The sequence below is a fragment of the Tamandua tetradactyla genome, chromosome 12 (genome assembly GCF_023851605.1).
Source record: "Tamandua tetradactyla isolate mTamTet1 chromosome 12, mTamTet1.pri, whole genome shotgun sequence".
In the NCBI taxonomy this organism is placed as follows: Eukaryota; Metazoa; Chordata; class Mammalia; order Pilosa; family Myrmecophagidae; genus Tamandua; species Tamandua tetradactyla.
In genome coordinates, this window is record NC_135338.1 from 63,949,816 (window position 1) to 63,968,572 (window position 18,757).

The 18,757-nt window shown below is 39.2% G+C and overlaps 1 protein-coding gene across 5 annotated transcripts in view; it reads left to right on the forward strand.

The window, feature by feature from the left end:
* TECPR2 (tectonin beta-propeller repeat containing 2) overlaps positions 1 to 18,757 on the forward strand; it is a 130,646-nt gene that overhangs the window by 1,871 nt on the left and 110,018 nt on the right. For all 5 annotated transcript variants that reach the window (XR_013160523.1, XM_077123584.1, XM_077123587.1 and 2 more), the window contains exon 2: positions 14,455 to 14,748. Coding sequence is in view for 4 of the 5 variants with exons in the window: in XM_077123584.1 (XP_076979699.1) it covers positions 14,530 to 14,748 (219 nt within the window). In the remaining variant the exon portion in view is untranslated. The remainder of the gene's footprint in view (positions 1 to 14,454; positions 14,749 to 18,757) is intronic.

Genomic DNA, 18,757 nt, shown 5'->3' on the forward strand with positions numbered 1-18,757 from the left:
AGTAAGAACCGGATCAGGAAACTGATGATGAATGAAAATAAGCTTTTGTGTCAAGCAAGGAAGGATTTCTAGTCAGAGTGATGCACAGGAAACTTGAATTCAAGAGGGAGTAATTAATCGATTTTGTGAATTGAGCTATTTAAAGTAAGAATTGATTTTTTTTTAACTTTTTAAATTGTATAATATAACATATATACAAAGCAAAGAAAGAAAAAGCAATAGTTTTCAAAGCACTCTTCAGCAAGTAGTTACAGAACAGATCCCAGAGGTTGTCATGGGCTACTATTCCATCATCTCAGATTTTTCCTTCTAGCTACTCCAGAACATTGGAGGCTAGAAGGAATAAATATTTTTTTTATCATCACAATCAACTTGCATGTGTGTGTGTGTCAAAAAGGCATATGTACAAAAACAATAAATTTCAAAGCACAGTGCAACAATTAGTTGTACAACAAATTTCAGAGTTTGGGATGGGTTTCAGTTCCACAATTTTAGATTTTTACTTCCAACTGCTCTGAGGTACTGGAGACTAAAAGAAATACCAGTTTAATGATTCAGCAGTCAAACTCATTGGTTAAACCATACCTTCTCTGGATAATCCACCATCTCCTTTGATCTTTCTGTCCCACTGTTTAGGGGTATTTGGGCTATGGCCGTTCTAACTTTTTCATGTTGAAAGAGGCTGTCAGTAATATGGGGTAGGGAGATGGAATAAGCTGATGTTCTGGAGGGGCTGACCCCTCTAGGTTTCAGCACTTATCTGGTCCAGGGACCCATTGGAGGTTGTAGGTTTCTGGAAAGTTACCCTAGCGCATAGAACCTTTGTAGAATCTTATATAATACCCTAGGTGTTCTTTAGGATTGGCAGGAATGGTTTTGATTGGGGTTTGGCAAGTTATGATAGGTAGCAATGTCTCACTGAAGTTTGCATAATAGTGACCTCCAGAGTAACCTCTTGACTTTATTTGAGGTCTCTTAGCCACTGAAACCTTATTTGTTACACTTCTTTTCCCCCTTTTCGTTAGGCTGGCATTGTTGATACCATGGTGCCAGGGCCAGGCTCATACTTAGGAATCTTTCTCACGCCTCCAGGGAGGCATTCACCCCTGGAAGTCATGTCCCACGTAGTGGGGAAGGCAATGATTTCACTTGCAGAGTTGGGCTTAGAGTGAGGCCACATCTGAGCAACAAAAGAGGTCTTCTTAGGCATACCTATAGGTAGGCTAAGCTTCTCTGCTACCTACATAAGCTTTACAAGAGTAAGCCTCAAGATCAAGGTCTTGGCCTATTGATTTGGGTGTCCCTAATATTTGACACAGTATCAGGGATTCCCCAGTGGTAAAGTGTAATTGTTCCATATTTTTTCTCTTATCCCTCAAGAGACTTTACTAATACTTTTTGATTATCTGTTTGATATATTCTAGGATATATCCAGGCATGATATTAAGATATACAGGATTAAAGCCCTTCATTCTTTTTTTTTTTTTTTTTTTTTTTTTTTAAAGACAGAGAAGGAAGGAAGGATGGAAGGAAGGAAGGGAGGAAGAAAGGGAAACATCTTTAAACATTTTCTTGTTTTATTATATTTTGTTTGTTTGTTTGTTTTTTACATGGGCTGGGGCCGGGAATCGAACCGGGGTCCTCCGGCATGGCAGGCAAGCACTCTTGCCCGCTGAGCCACCGCGGCCCGCCCCCTTCATTCTTTTTCTGGGCTTCCTGTATTTCAGTAGTTTAAATGAGCTGTCCACATAGGTTGAGTTGGATTATGTGACACAGAAAAATTTAGATTCTGGACAAAATAAATCTTTCTTCCTTTGGTCCCAAAGAGTAGGTGAGGTTCTAAAATAGAATCAGTGTCTTCCTTACCCCTGTGTTCTGAATCACCTTAATCCCAACCTGATTGGCTTTGTTCTTATCTCTAAATACCAGGTTATACATATGTAAAACAGCTTCTCAAAATCCGGAAATAATAATTACCACTTTGGACTAAATGTGACTGCTATAAGAGCTTACAATCTAGTCCTCTATTTTTTTTATAAGCATTTTCTAAAGGATACCATACAATAATTGCTCTTTTGCTTCTGCTTTATTTTGCCTCGCCTAGTGTCGCACAGGTTCATTCACAATGTTGCCCGCCTCAAAACTTCACTCTTTTTTGTGGCAGCACAATATTCATTCATATGTATACACCATCATACTTCTCAGTGCATCCTTCAGCCACTACATTCATTAGGCATCACGTATAATGCCCAAAGTCCACAGTCCATCAACACTTTCAATTTTAGATAATTTCATTATTCTCAAGAGAAAGATACCAAATAAACACACCCTCACCAAATAGGAAATCTAAACCTCCCCTTAATTCTTGTCCCTCCCCCCATTATTTACCCCTGGTATTGCTGTGGTACTGCTGATGTTTTCCTTTTAAACATAACCCATAGCATGTAATAGCACTTTTCCCCCTGTGCCCTGAACTTGAATACTGTTTGTACAAGAATCATACCTTTGAAGTAGTTTATGCAAGAACTTATTTATTTATAAATATTTGTAGTATTAATAAGTGAAACACATAGGTCTTTGCAACCCCTCTCAGTCTTGTTCACTTTCAATATAAGAATATTACTTATAGACCCACTAGTGAACTGCCTTCACTTCTATCTATTCCCTTACATTTGAGTTCATCCACTCACCCATCTCTGGCTCCTATGTATCTCTAAGTCCCCTATATTTTAGCATTATAAACCTCTGATTTTACCTTTACCATGGTCATAAAAGTAGAGTCATACAGTATCTATCCTTTTTTGTGTCTGGCTTATTTCACTCAGCATTATGTCCTCAAGGTTCATCCATCAATATTAGTATAGCTACTCCTGCTTTCTTTTGGTTACAACTTGTATGGAAAACTTTTTTCCATCCTTTTACTTTCAGTCTATTTGTATCCTTGTGTCTGAGATGATTCTCTTCTAAGCAGCATATAGCTAGATTATATTTCTTAATAAATTCTGCCAATCTGTATCTTTTAATTGGTATGTTTAGTCTGTTATAATTCAAAGTTATTCCTGAAAAGGTGTTTCTTGAATCCATCATCTTATATGTCAGATCTATATATTCTTTTCCCTCTTTATCTTTTTATCCTATAAGTTACCCTTTCTGGTACTCTTCAGTTCTGTGCCTTCCTCTAGACCTCCCTCTCCTGTCTTTTTTTTTTTCAACTGGTAGAACTCCCTTTAGTATTTCTTATAGGCCTGGTTGTTATTAACAAATTCTTTCCAGATTTGTCTGTGAAAATTTTCATCTCTCCTTCACTTTTGAAGAACTATTTGGCTGGGTACAGAATTCTTGGCTAGAAGTCTTTCTCTTTCAGGATCTTCCACTACCTTCTTGCCTCCATAGTGCCAGTTGGATAGTCTGAACTCAGTCTTATGTGGTTTCCCTTGTATGGAGTAGATTGTTTTTCTCTTGCCACTTTTAGGACTTTCTGTTTCTCTTCAACATTTGACAGGCTTATTAGTACATGTCTTGGAGAAGGCCTGTTTGGATTTATTCTATTGGAAGTTCACTGGGCTTCTTTGACTAGTATATTTATGTCCTTTATAAGGGTTGGGAAGTTTTCCCCTATTATATCCTGAACTACTCTTCCTAGCCCTTTACTCCTCTCTTCTCCTGCTGGGACACCAATGATTTTTATATTTGTGCACTTTGTTTTCTCTATCATTTCCCTGAGATCCAATAAAATTTTCCATCTTTCTTGCATTTGTTGTTTTGAGTGTTTGAAATCAGTTATCCTGTTCTCTATATCACTTATTCTTTCTTCTGTCTCAAAATCTGCTGTTGTGTGCCTCTAGTATGTTTTGTATTTGGTCAACAGAGCCTTTAATTTTTGTGATATCTGCTATTTTTCTATTCTTTCAGATTCCTTTTTGTGCTCTTCTGGTGTCTTCTTGATCTCCTTTATGTCATTAGTCATCCACTTTTTTTTTAAGTAAAGTTATATGAACATCTTTGATCAGTTATTCCAGTGTCTGTGTATCATCTGGTGTTTTATTTTTGTCGTTAGGCCAGGCTGTCTCTGTCTCATTGTGATATGCTTAGTGGTCTTCTGTTGTTTTCATCACATGTAAATATCTTGATTGATTTACTTTGGGAGTTGATTTCCTTCACTAGTCTAAAGCCTTGTGTTTGCAGGGTGAGTGTATAGCAGGATGCAGGGTACAGGGGGATGGGGATACAACAGTGCAGTGATGTGTTGCAGTGCAGGTATTATAGGTTGGGGGCGATACACTGGTACTTGTGAACATGGGCGCCCAGTGGCGAGGGAGGATGTAGCTGTGCGGGTGCCTCTGGAAGGCATAACCCTGGTGTTCACTGGTCTAGCATGTGGGGCCCTTAGTGTGCATGCGCAGAACTATGGCAGAGGGTTGGCCTTATGCCTTCATGGGCTGAGGGGTGGATGTGACCTGGCTGCGCAGGTCAGCGCTTTCTCAGAGCTGGGAAGCATGACTAAGGGCTATGCGCATACGTGGGTCTAGGAGTGCTGTAAACTGATGTTCCCAGAACTGAAGGACATGATAGGGGCTGTGTACATGTGTGGATCTAGGAGTCCTGTAAATTGATGTTCCCAGAGCTGAGGGGCATGACTGGGGCCAAGCACATACATGTGTCTAGGAGTGCCATAAACTGATGGGCAGAACTCAAAGAGGCAGGGTGAGGCTGTACGACACTATGGGCGGGGGTATGGGATGGATGTAGCCTGGGTGTAGAGGTAAGCGCCTGCACCCTTTATGTGCTGGCAACAGCCTACAGGGAGCAGGGATGGGGAGGTAATCCTCGGGAGGGGTGCAGGAAAGGTGGGTTGGGCTGCACTTGGTGTGGGGATTTGAGGCAGGTATGCGTGCTGAGGGTTGGTGAATGGGGGCACTTAGAGCATGGGGATGGGGGCTAGTGATGGGGTTCCGGTGCATGGGGTGTGGGGTGAGTCGCAGGTCACATGGCTGCACTGGTGAGGGTAGCATGTTCAAGGAATGTGGCTTGGCTTACTTCCTAGTCCCTGTCTCCCCGTCAGTGCACTCCTGTGGGCTCTGTGCTTCCGCGCCAGGCTCCAGCTTTCTGCTTTTCAGATCCTCATCTCCTACAACCAGGGCCACCCTGTGTGGTGCAGAAGGCTCTCCCATGTCAGTTGCACTCTTTTTTTTTTTTAATTTTATTTATTAAGCATACCGACATACAAACACAAACATTCTTACCATATGATCATTCCATTCTTGATATATATATATATATAAAATCAATAAGTCACAATGTCATCATCATGATAATTTCTTAGAACATTTGCATCAATTCAAAGAATTCCTAGACAAAGAAATAAGAAAAAAAAATCATACATACCATACCCCTTTCATTGATCACTAACATTTCAATCTACTAAATTTATTTTAAAGTTTGTTTCCCCTATTATTTATATATTTTTAATCCATATGTTTTATTCATCTGTCCATAAGGTAGATAAAAGGAGCATCAGACACAAGGTTTTCACAGTCACGTAGTCACATTACGAAAGCTATATCATTATGCAATCATCTTCAAGAAACATGGCTACTGGAACACAGCTCTACGTTTTCAGGCAGTACCCTTCAGCCTCTCCAGTACACCTTAACTAATGAGGTGATATCTATTTAATGCCTAAGAATAACTTCTAGGATAACCTCTCAACCCTGGAAGCTCTCAGCCATTGACACTTTACTTTGTCTTATTTTGCTCTTCTCCCTTTTGGTGGAGAAGATTTTCTCAGTTCCTTGGTGCTAAGTCCCAGCTGATTCTAGGATTTCTGTCCCACGTTACCAGGAAGGTCCACATCCCTGGGAGTCATGTCCCACATAGAGCGGAGGAGCGTAGTGAGTTTGCTCCTTGTGTTCTCAGAGAGAGAGGCCACATCTGAGCAACGGAAGAGGTTCTCTTGGGGTGACTCTTAGGCCTAATTTTAGGTAGGCTTAGCCTATCCTGAGATTGGGGGCTCAGCCTATTGCTTTGGTTGTCCCCACTGCTTGTGTGAATATCAAGAATTCTCCACTTGGGGAAGTTGAATTTTCCCCCTTTCTCACCATTCCCCCAAGGGGACTTTGCAAATACTTTTTTGTTGTGTTTTGTTTTGCTTTGTTTTGTTGTAAATTTTGTACCAAATAAATATTTTTTGCTTTAGTCTCACAAATAAGGTAAAATTTTAAAATATTAATTACCATCTATTTTCAGTACCTGCAGTAATGACATTCTTTTGTTCTTCCTCATGCAAAAACATTTTTTTAATTTGTACATTTAGCCACTAACATTATACACTCTAGGCATTCCTAGATTATACCGTCTCGGTCTTTATCGTCTATCTTTCTTTCTGATTTCATTTGTGCCCCCAGTCCTCTTCCCTCTATCATTCTCACATTCAGCTTCATTCAGTATTTTAACATAATTGTATTACAGTTAGGTAGTATTGTGCTGTCCATTACTGAGTTTTTACATTTAGTCCTGTTTTACAAACTGTATCCCTTCAGCTCCAATTACCCAATATCTTAGCCTATTTCTGTCTCCTGATGGTCTCTGTTACCAATGAAATTGTCCAAGTTTATTTACTAATGTCAGTTCATATCAGCGAGACCATAAAGTATTTGTCCTTTTGTTTCTGGCTAATCTCACTGAGCTTAATGTCCTTAAGGTCCATCCATGTTGTTACATACTTCATAATTTTATTCTGTCTTACAGCTACATAATAGTCCATCTTATAGAATACCACAGTTTGTTTAGCCACTCGTCTGCTGATGGATATTTTGGCTGTTTCCATCTCTTCACAATTGTGAATAATGCTGCTATAAACATTGGGGTGCAAATGTCCATTTGTGTCCTTACCCTCATGTCCTCTGAGTAGATACCTAGCAATGGTATTGCCAGGTCATATGGCAATTCTATACTTAGCTTCCTGAGGACCTGCCAAACTGCCTTCCACAGCAGTTGTACCATTTGACATTCCCACCAACAGTGGATAAGTGTGCCTCTTTCTCCACATCCTCTCCAGCACTTATCATTTTCTATTTTATTGATAATGGCCATTCTGGTGGGTGTGAGATGATACCTCATTGTGGTTTTGATTTGCAATTCTCTAATAGCCATGGAGGTTGAGCATCTCTTCATGTGCCTTTTGGCCATTTGTATTTCCTCTTCTGAGAAGTGTCTGTTCAAGTCTTTTGCTCATTTTGTAATTGGGTTGTCTGTCTTTTTGTTGTTGAGTTGAACAATCTCTTTATATATTCTGGATACTAGACCTTTATCAGATATATCATTTCCAAATATTGTCTCCCATTGTGTAGGCTGTCTTTATCCTTTCTTGATGAAGTTCTTTGATGCACAAAAGTGTTTAATTTTGAGGAGCTCCCATTTCTTTCTTTCTTTCTTCAATGCTCTTGCTTTGGGTATAAGGTCTAGGAAACTGCCTCCTAGTATAAGATTTATATTTCCCTATGTTTTTCCTAACAGTTTTATGGTTTTAGATCTGATGTTTAGGTCTTTGATGCATTTTGAGTTAATTTTTGTATAAGGTGTGAGATTTGGGTCCTCTTTCATTCTTTTTTATCCAGTTTTCTAGGCACCATTTCTTGAAGTGACTGTTTTGTCCCAGGTGAGTTGGCTTGACTGCCTTATCAAAGATCAGTTGTCCATAGATGAGAGGTCTATATCTGAACACTCTATTTTATTCCATTGGTCAGTGTATCTATCTTTATGCCAGTACCATGCTGTTTTGACCATTGTAGCTTCATAATACACCTTAAAGTCAGGTAGTGTGAGATCTCCAACTTCACTTTTTTTTCTCAGGATACTTTTAGCTATTTGGGGCACTCTATCCTTCCAGAAAAATTTAGTTATTGGTTTTTCTATTTCTGAAAAGTAAATTTGGGGAATTTTAATTGGTCTTACATTGAATCTGTAAATCAATTTAGGTAGAATTGGCATCTTAACTATATTTAGTCTTCTAATCCATGAACACGGTATGCCCTTCCATCTGTTTAGGTCTTCTGTGATTTCTTTTAACAATTTCTTGTAGTTTTCTTTGTACAGGTCTTTTGTCTCTTTAGTCAAATTTATTCCTAAATATTTTATTCTTTTGGCTGCAATTGTAAATGGAATTCTTCTCTTGATTTCCCCCTCAAATTGTTCATTACTAGTGTATAGAACCACTACAGATTTTTTAGTGTTGATCTTGTAACCTGCCACTTTGCTGTACTCATTTATTAGCTCTAGTAGTTTTGCTGTGGATTTTGGGGGGTTTTTGACATATAGCATCATATCATCTGCAAACAATGAGTGTTTTACTTCTTCCTTTCCAATTTTGATGCCTTGTATTTCTTTTTCTTGTCTAATTGTTCTGGCTAGAACTTTCAACACAATGTTAAATAGCAGTGGTGATAGTGGACATCCTTGTCTTGTTCCTGATCTTAGGGGGAAAATTTTCAGTTTTCCCCCGTTGAGGATGATGTTAGCTTTGGGTTGTTCGTATATTCCCTTTAGCATTTTGAGGAAGTTTCCTTCTATTCCTATCCTTTGAAGTGTTTTCAACAGGAAAAAAGGATGTTGAATCTTGTCAAATGCCTTTTCTGCATCAATCGAGATGATCATGTGATTTTTCTGCTTTGATTTGTTGATATGGTGTATTACATTAATTGATTTTCTTATGTTGAACCATCCTTGCATACCTGGGATGAATCCTACTTGGTCATGATGTATAATTCTTTTAAGGTGTTGCTGGATTTGATTTGCTAGAATTTTGTTGAGGATTTTTGCATCTATACTCATTAGAGAGATTGGTCCGTAGTTTTCTTTTTTTCTAATATCTTTGTCTGGCTTTGGTATGAGGGTGATGTTGGCTTCGTAGAATGAGTTAGGTAGCTTTCCCTCCTCTTCAGTTTTTTTGAAGAGCTTGAGCAGGATTGGTACTAATTCTTTCTGGAATGTTTAGTAGAATTCACATGTGAAGCCATCTGGTCCTGGACTTTTCTTTTTGGGAGCTTCATAATGACTGATTTGATTTCTTTACTTGTGATTGGTTTGTTGAGGTCTATTTCTTCTCGTGTCAAAGTTGGTTGTTCATGCCTTTCTAGAAAGTTGTCCATTTCATCTACATCATTGTGTTTATTAGCATAAAGTTGTTCATAGTATCCTCTCATTACTTCCTTTATTTCTCTGGGGTCAGTGGTTATGTCTCCTTTTCCATTTCTGTTCTTAATTTATTTTCATCCTCTCTCTTCTTCTTTTTGTCAATCTTGCTAAGGGCCTATCAATCTTATTGATTTTCTCATAGATCCAGCTTCTGGTTTTGTTGATTTTCTGAATTGTTTTCATATTCTCAATTTCATTTATTTCTGCTCTAATCTTTGTTATTTTTTTCCTTTTGCTTGCTTTGAGGTTAGTTTGTTGTTCTTTCTCTACTTCCAAGTGGACAGTTAATTCCTCGATTTTTGCCCTTTCTTCTTTTTTGATATAGGCATTTAGGGCAATAAATTTCCCTCTTAGGACTGCCTTTGCTGCATCCCATAAATTTTGATATGTTGTGTTTTCATTTTCATTTGCCTCGAGATATTTACTCATTTCTCTTGTAATTTTTTCCTTGACCCAGTGGTTGTTTAAGAGTGTGTTGTTGAGTGTCCATATATTTGTGAATTTTCTGGCACTCTGCCATTTATTGATTTCCAACTTCATTCCTTTATGATCTGAGAAAGTGTTTTGTATGATCTCAATCTTTTAAAATTTATTGAAACTTGCTTTGTGACCCAGCATATATGGTCTATCCTTGAGAATGATCCATGAGCACATGAGAAAAAGGTGTATCCTGCTGTTGTGGGGTGTAATGTTCTATAAATGTCTGTTAAGTCTAGCTCATTTATTGTATTATTCAAATTCTCTGTTTTTTTATTGATCCTCTGTCTAGAGGTTCTGTCCATTGATGAGAGTGTGGAATTGAGGTCTCCAACTATTATGGTAGATGTGTCTCTTTCTCTTTTCAGTGTTTGCCTCATGTATTTTGGAGCATTCTGGCTCGGTGCACAATATTTATGATTGTTATGTCTTCTTATTGAATTGTTCCTTTTATTAATACATAGTGTCCTTCTTTGTCTCTTTTAACTGCTTTAAATTTGAAGTCTAATTTGTTGGATATTAGTATAGCTACTCCTGCTCTTTTCTGATTGTTATTTGCATAGAATATCTTTTCTCAACCTTTCACTTAAACCTATGTTTATCCTTGGGTCTAAGATGTGTTTCCTGTAGACAGCATATAGAAAAGATGGTTTCTGTTTTTTAATCCATTCTGTCAGTCTGTGTCTTTTGATTGGGGTGTTTAATCCCTTAACATTTAGTGTTATTACTGTACAGGTAGTATTTTCTTTTACCATTTTGCCTTTTGGATTTTATATGTGATATCTAATTTTTCTTCTTTTTACCTTTTCTGGGATAAAAAGTCTTCCTTTCTACACTCTTCTCCACACCTCTCTCTCCTGTCTTTTTGTATCTGCCTCTAGTGCTCCCTTTAGTATTTCTTGCAGAGCCAATCTCTTGGTCACAAATTCTCTCAGTGATTTTTTTGTCTGAAAATGTTTTAATTTCTCCCTCATTTTTGAAGGACAGTTTTGTTGGGCATAGAATTCTTGGTTGGCAGTTTTTCTCTTTTAGTAATTTAAATATATCATCCCACTGGCTTCTCGCCTCCATGGTTTCTGCTGAGAGATCTGCGCATAGTCTTATTGGGCTTCCCTTGTATGTGATGGATTGCTTTTCTCTTGCTGCTTTCAAGATCCTCTCTTCCTCTTTGACCTCTGACATTCTGATTATTAAATGTCTTAGAGTATGTCTATTGGATCTATTCTCTTTGGGGTACACTGCACTTCTTGGATCTCTAATTTTAAGTCTTTCATAAGAGTTGGGAAATTTTCAGTGATAATTTCCTCCATTAGTTTTTCTCCTCCTTTTCCCTTCTCTTCTCCTTCTGGGACACCCACAACACGTATATTTGTGCACTTCATATTGTTATTCAATTCCCTGAGTCCCTGCTCGTATTTTTCCATTTTTTTCCCTATATTTTCTTTTGCTTATTGGATTTCCGTAGTTCCATCCTCCAGTTCACTAATCTGTCTTCTGCCTATCAAAATCTAACATTGTAGGTTTCCATTGTTTTTTTCATCTCTTCTACTCTGCCTTTCATTCCCATAAGTTCTGTGATTTGTTTTTTCAGACTTTTGCTTTCTTCTTTTTGTTCATCCCTTGCTTTCTTTATATCCTCCATCAATTCATTGATTTGATTTTTGATGAGGTTTTCAAAGTCTGTACATTCTGAATTAATTGCTTCAACTCCTGTATCTCATTTGAATTGTTGGTTTATTCCTTTGACTGAGCCATATCTTCAATTTTCCGTGTGTGATTTGTTATTTTTTTTTCTGGCGTCTGGGCATTTAATTACCTTAATTAGTTTATTCTGGAGATTGTTTTCACTTTGTTTTACCTAGGGTTTTCTTGCTGGATGAATTTGTTGTCTGTCTGTTCTTTGACATTCAGTTCAGCTTATTCTAACCCTTAGCTTAGGTTTTGTTTAACAGATCAGAATTTTTTCAGTTCTTGTTTTCTTGTTTGTAGCCCTGCCTGTATGGTGCCTTTTTTCCCCCTCCTTAGGAGGCTCTGCTTAGGTATTATAGACCCCAGCTGGATTTTCCCAGACCAAACTGGCCTCCTGTCAGGAGGAAAGAGTTCATCTGTATCAGTTTTCCCTGAGGTTGAGACCCAGCAGATTGAAAGTCTTTCCTATGAAGCCTCTGGACTCTGCATTTTTCCTATCCTGCCCAGTATGTGGCGCTTTTCTGCCTACAGGTGCCACCAGCATAAGGTGATGTGGTACCTTTAACTTCATTAGACTCTCCCTGCTGGGGCATGGTTGAGACAGAGGAGAGGTTGTAGGCTGGCTTTAAGTACTTCACTTTTCCAGACTTGAGGTCTGAATTCCTTGAGGGTGGGCATCCACCTGAGCTGGGCCCCACCTCTTTCCTGGGGAAGGCACAGACTCTAGACAAACACTCAAACAAGCTTAATTCTGCCTATGCTGAAGGCAGTTGGAGCCTGAGAAGCCATGCAGCTATATCCAAAGAGTAGTCAAGCCATAGAAACACAGCTACAAAAACGAAAGAGAAAAATCCTTTTCAGAGCAGCAGCCCCGTTCCTCGGGTTTGCCAATCAAGAGCTTAAGTCAGTATGTTGCTCTGTGTATCTCCAGGTCCTAGGTGCCCCCTCTTTTCCTTTAGGGCCCAGAACTTTTCAAATCCAAAAAAACTTCTGTTATTTTTTCTTTTTCCATCAGCCCAGCCCCCACTACACTGGGGCAAAAACCAGTGACCTCTGCTTTTACTCAAGGTTCAGCTGAACTGGGGCCTATTTTTATTATTTATTTATTTATTTTTGCATGGGCAGGCACTGAGAATTGAATCTGGGTCTCCAGCATGGCAAGTGAGAGCTCTGCCACTGAGTCACCATGGCCTCCCTGGGAGCCTATTTTTAGTAGTCAGAATTTGTTAATTCCACAGTTGGACCTTGGTTGAGCTCAGCCCCTTGCTGTTAGTAAAGTCTCTTTCCTTTCCCCTCTGGGAAGCAGCCTGTGGGAGAGGAGTGCCAGCCGTCACAGCTTGGGGGACTCACAGTTCTGGATGGGCTCACAGCCTGTCCAGCTTATCCAGTCCAGGGTATGCTATGTGTCTGGTCACTGATGTGATCCCTGCATTTATTCTGTACTGCTCCTGGCTATTTACTAGCTTCTCTGGAGGAGTAACTCAATCCCACTCTTCACTAAGCCGCCATCTTGGCCCTCCCATTTGCACTCTTGAATCACCATCTCAGTTGTCCTCCCATCCTTTCTCTAACTTTTCCTTGGAGCAGGGCTAAACTTGATCTACCCTATTCCACCATCTTTTGGGAACTCTCCACTACATAGATATTTACCCTACCTGCTACAGTGCCTTGGCTGTATAAGTAGGAATCTAAAAATGCTTTGCAAATAGGATATACTGTGAAATATGGAGAATTACTATTCTGGGGTTGAGTTGGACCATATTGGAGAATAAATATTTTGGGCTGTTCTTCTATTCTTGTAATTCATTCCTTTTTTGTGAATTTTCCTTTATTGTAATTCATTCATTTAACAGTAAATACTTACTGAGCACCTTCCACGTGCCTACCCTTTTCTAGGTCCTGGAGCTATGGGGGTGAGTGAGGTAGATGGAGGTCTTTCTAGTGGGGCTTATAGACCAGTGGTGGAGGGAGTGGGCAGAGATAGCCAGTCAACTGAAAAGAAAGATACTATGTAGAGAAGGTACAGGAGGGGGATGTTGTGGAGGTTGGCTGGGTTGGGGAGGGAACCTTAGGGGAATGCCAGGCAAGGCCTCATGGAGGAGGCAATGTGTTAGCAGAGATCTGTGTGTTGGGAAAAGGCAAAAGCCAAGTAACACCAGGAAAAAGTGCTTTCCAGGCAGCGGGAACAGCCAAAGCAAAGATCCTGGGGTGAGGAGTTGGTGAGTTTGATCAGAAGAGGGCTTGGAAGTCAGTCATGATAGTGAACCCCAAGATGAATAGAAAACTCATAGTCCAGACAGACTGCGAACTATGCAATATACTAAGAAATTTCTACCAGAGAGGCATGAAAGACTCTGTAGAGCATTGGAGGCTAAGAAATCTCCCCAAAGCACCTTTCTCTGCATGTCTGGTTGTCTATTTGGTTTGACTGTGGTAGCTGAAAGGGCCCAGGAGTGGGGAAACTTCATCCCAGTCTTGGGCATGTGCTCATGGGCAAGTGTCTTCAGTATCTTCATATAAAATCTGGGGATAACAAGGGCTAAATGAGTTTGCAAGCACTTTGTAAATAAGAGGATGCTGGGCAGGGACTGTGCATCTTTATTAAGGTGTTTTGAATTCAAAATGCAGAGAGATAATGCAGTGTGGCCTAGTTGGGAGGCTCTGGTGGCTGAGGCTCGGAGCGTGGATGAGGCAAGGGCACCTTCCTGGGGAGTCTGTGTCTTCACCCTCTCATTGGCCCAGTGGGTGGACTTTTGTTCCTGGGACTGATTTGTCTTCTAGCACGAAAATGTTCCACAGCCCATCCATCCTGGCAGGCTTCCAGTGAAGCACACACCAAACTGACTTTCATCTGCACTGAGAACCCCCTCCCCCCACATCAAGACCCACAGGTCAGCACCTAATTGCACCTGGTTTTGGTCTTTTCATTGTTTATTTGGCCTCCCTGGCTAGATCACAAGCTACATGAGAATAAGGATTTTTTTTTAATGTTCTTTCCACCCTTCCATAGTATTTGCCATAGCCTAAATTATAGTGGGTCAATTCATAGTGAAGTGCAGTTTGAGCCAGAGAGAATTACAGCATCTTGTTCTTTAGTCCCCAGGTTTCCTAGATGTCAGAGCACGCATTCCTTTTCCTGCCAGAACGTCATCTGTGGGAACCTTGGGCAGCATGGCCTCACTCTCCGAGCCTGCTCCATTTCGAGAGTTCTGCCCTTTGTACTATCTCCTCAATGCCATTCCCACGAAGATCCAGAAGGGCTTCCGCACCGTGGTGGTCTACCTCACAGCCCTCGACACCAACGAGGACTACATCGCTGTGGGCAGCAGCGTCGGCATGCTCTACCTCTATTGCCGGCAGCTCAGTCGCATGCGGAAGTACAACTTCGAGGTAAGTCTCACTTGCTTTTACCCCTCAACTTGCCTGAGCCCAGGCTGAGGTTTCATGTCATTAAGTGTTCTAGGATGGGATAATTTATTTCTCTTTGCTCGAGCATGGCCTGACACCTCACCTGAACAATTCTTTAAAATTTTCTTCAATTGAGGTGGACTATAAAATCGTCGATGTCTTTATAACTCCCCCTCCCCCTACTGCCTCCATCACTTTAAAAGGAACGTTTTATCTAATACTTATTAGAAATGTTTTGGAAACAGATGCTTTTTTTCTAAGAATTTTATCTCTTAAAGTACCTTGATCAACACATCTCTATTCTGTTGTTGAAATTATTATGAAAGGAATATTGTTATTGGCTAGCTGCCAGAATATGCATATCTTTGATGAAATCACTTCTCTATTCTACTGCTCTTGGAATCAGAACTGGTTTCTGTGTGGCATTATTGGTTAGCTTAGGCACCTCTGTGCGTTGTGGATGTTGGTGAGGGTGTTTTCTGACCAAGTATGATAGCACCAGGCATTGATGAACCACACTGCCTTCCTCCATTGCATCAATAGCTGTAGTTTATTGAGGCAGAGCTTTGGCAAGGTACAAGGGTGACCAAGCTGTAGCTCCTGCTTCAAAGAGCTCATGGCCTCTTGGGGTTTTTTAGTCTCTGTGGTTAGTGGGCTTTTGTGGATAAGACAGGGCTTTTGGGTTCAAGAAAAATGTTTATGAATATTTATGTTTTATAAATATTCAATTTATTATTAAAGTTTTAATGTAATATCTTAGTTTTTCTTAGCCTCTATGCTCAATTTAACATAAAAATGATATAGCACTTACTGTGTGCCAGGAATTAATGTATACCTTTACCTATATTATAACTCATTTCATCCTTACAAAACTCTGTGGTAGACGTGATTATTTTCCCCATCTTACCAGGGAGACAGCTAATAGACAAAGGGTTTACATGATTTGCTCAAGGTCAGACAGCTAGTAAGCAGAAATGTTGTCATTTGAACTTTGGCATACTGGCTCTAGGGTCGGTATTAAAATTTTTTGTATAGAGATTAGAATAATTGCTATTCCTTTTCTGTGATTAATAGTTAGCTAATGTATTTGACTGATAAATTCCCCAAACAGTTAAGACATTTACAGAGTTAGTTAATCTAAAATTATAGTTATGAATTTAATATATCTGAAATCTCTCAAATTCTTGCGACATTTACAAGGAAGACTTATAAATCCAACAACAAAAAATTGTTCATAAGCATTTAAGCTACCCTTATAAATCTAATAAAATCAGACTTAAAAATTTAGTGGATCAAATTTTCTCAAGCATTTTACACATAGTGGAAAAGCAACACAGCTGATACAAAGCAATATTATGATTATAAAATTTGTTGTGTTACTTCTCTCAACGTAAAGTGTTTTTATTTTTTTATACCTCTCCGTACTTACAAATTTAACCAACCAAAGGAAGCAAAACTGTATTCACAGATCAGCTGAATTTATCTCACTAAAAATATATCCACAATGCAGGCCACCAATAAAAAAAAAAGAAAAAGAAAAACCCTCAAAACTTCCTTTTAAAACTCTGACAGCAATTACTGGGGTGGATTCTTTCTCATAGTCAGATTTTATCTTTATTTATTTATTGCCATGTCAGAGATGCTTATTATATCCCCACTCTTTGGCTAGAACTTAATCACTCATAACTTTCTTACAACCCTGTGTCTTTCCTGCAAATACGTCTTTAAATTAGTGTGAGAAAGAAGCAATTGGGACAACTGATGAGAGTTTTGGTTCCAGGTAGGATGGACTAAACATACTCCATACTGTCTATTCTACTGCATACAGTTATAAAATGTGCATACAGTTACATAATGCATGGAGAAACTGTTTAAGGATTCTGAAAAGTAAATAGTGGCGGACATTTTGGGGACAAGACCAGAATTTGACATACTGAACTGGCGATGAATTTGCCATTTTTTTCTTCTGGCTTTAGCTTACTGCAGCTCAGAAGTGAGCAACGAGCCACATTGAGAGAACTGTAGAATAAACCCTCCAATTCTGACTTGAGTTGCAGAAAAGGAAACTGCTAGTGCTCAGAGAGCATATAGAAACCCCCCGTTTTTGTCCTCTCTTTCTTCTGTCAGTTATCTTGCACCCCAGGCCCCAGTCAATCCTGTGGTAGCAGTGTTAGCTGGCAGCAAAGGCTGCTTACATGTACCAGAACTCTGAGGAAGAGGAACTTCCTCTCTGGGTTGTGGAGTTATACTTCCAAGATTTGGGGGCCAACTTTCATTATTTTTTTTTTCTTTCTGTCCTTCTGCCACTTGGCCCCAGATGCAGGCTTGATTGCAGAAGTGCACAGCAATATGGGAGGATTAAAACCTTAGCTTTCTAGTCAGAAGACCAAAAAAAGGGAATCTTGTGGAACCAGAAAGTGCAAGGGAAGAACTTGGGAAAGCAACCTCATGAAGTTGTTTATGTACTCCTGGGCTCTACCTTGAACCAAAGACTGTAGATGAACAGGGAGATTGCTGCCCAGGCTCCAGACTGGACAGGGCTTAGTCCAACAGGACATGAGGAACAGATCCCAGGAGTACAGCAAAAGCTTTGAAACGCGAGCTGCCACTGGAACAACATCCCGGCATAGAAGCTCTGGAACCTGTGATTTGAATTTAACTAGGCCAGCTGCCTACTAAAACAAAAATATCAGTATTTCCATAAAACTTAAACAAGAACCAGTCTCATAACATAATATTCAAAGTGTCCATGATACAATCCATAATTATCTGGCATATAACAGATCAAGAAAATCTCAACTCACATGGGAAAAGACAACAGGAGCCAGCAGCAAGGTCATATAGATATTGGAATTATCTGACATAGACTTTAAAGCAACTATTTTGAAATACTCGAGTGAACAAATTATGACACCCTTGAAACCAATGGAAAACAGAAAACCCCAACAAAGAAATAAAAGCACTAAAGAAGAACCAAATGGAAATTTTAGAACTGAAAAACAGAAAAACCAAGATAAAAAAATTCACCAGATGAGCTCAATAGAAAAACAGAAATGACAGCAAAAGTCAGTGAATTTGCAGATAAATCTATAGAAATTATCCAGTCTGAAAAATAATTTAATGAAGTCTCAAGGATTGTGGGACAATAACAAAAGGTCTGACATGTCGTTGGAATCCCAGAAGGATAGAAATGCAGTGCTGAAAATATAGCTGAAGAAATAAAAGCTGAAAACTCCAAAATTTGGGGAAAGACATACAGCTACAGACTCAAGAGGCTCAACAAACTCCAACTGGATAATAAAAAAAAAATCTATCTTCAGATATGCTCAAAACTAAAGACAGAAAATCTTAAAAGTAGCCAGAGAAAAATGACACATGACCTGTGGGGGAACAGTGATTTGGATGATTGCAGATTTCTTATCAGAAACCAGAGTAGCTAGAACACAGTGACACAACATTTTTAAAGTGCTGAAAGAAAGCAACTGTTAACCCAAACTTCTTTACCCAACAGAAGCTATCCATCAGGAAACAAGGTGAAATCAAGATATTTTTAGATGAAGTCAAAATAAGAGGATTCTTTGCTAGCAGACCTGCTGTACAAGAATTGCTTAGAGAAGTTCTTCATACAGAAGGAAACATGTCAAAAGGAAACTTTACACTTTAGAAATGAAGGAAGAATAATAGTAAATAGCTGGGTAAATATGATAGACTATTTTTCTCCTCTTCAGTTTTTTAAAATATGCTTGACAGTTAAAAGCAAAAATTAAAACATTGTCTAGTCAGGTTTTCAGTGTGTTTAGATGTATATATAGAAGATGACTATAACATAAGGGGAGGAGGAAAGTAAAGGGACCTGTATAGTGGTAAGGTTTCTGTGTTCTATTTGAAGAGGTAAAATATTGATTCTGAGTAGACTGTGAAAAGTTAAGTATGTGTGTATGTGTATATATATATGTATAAAATATATATAACTGTGTGTGTGTGTATATAT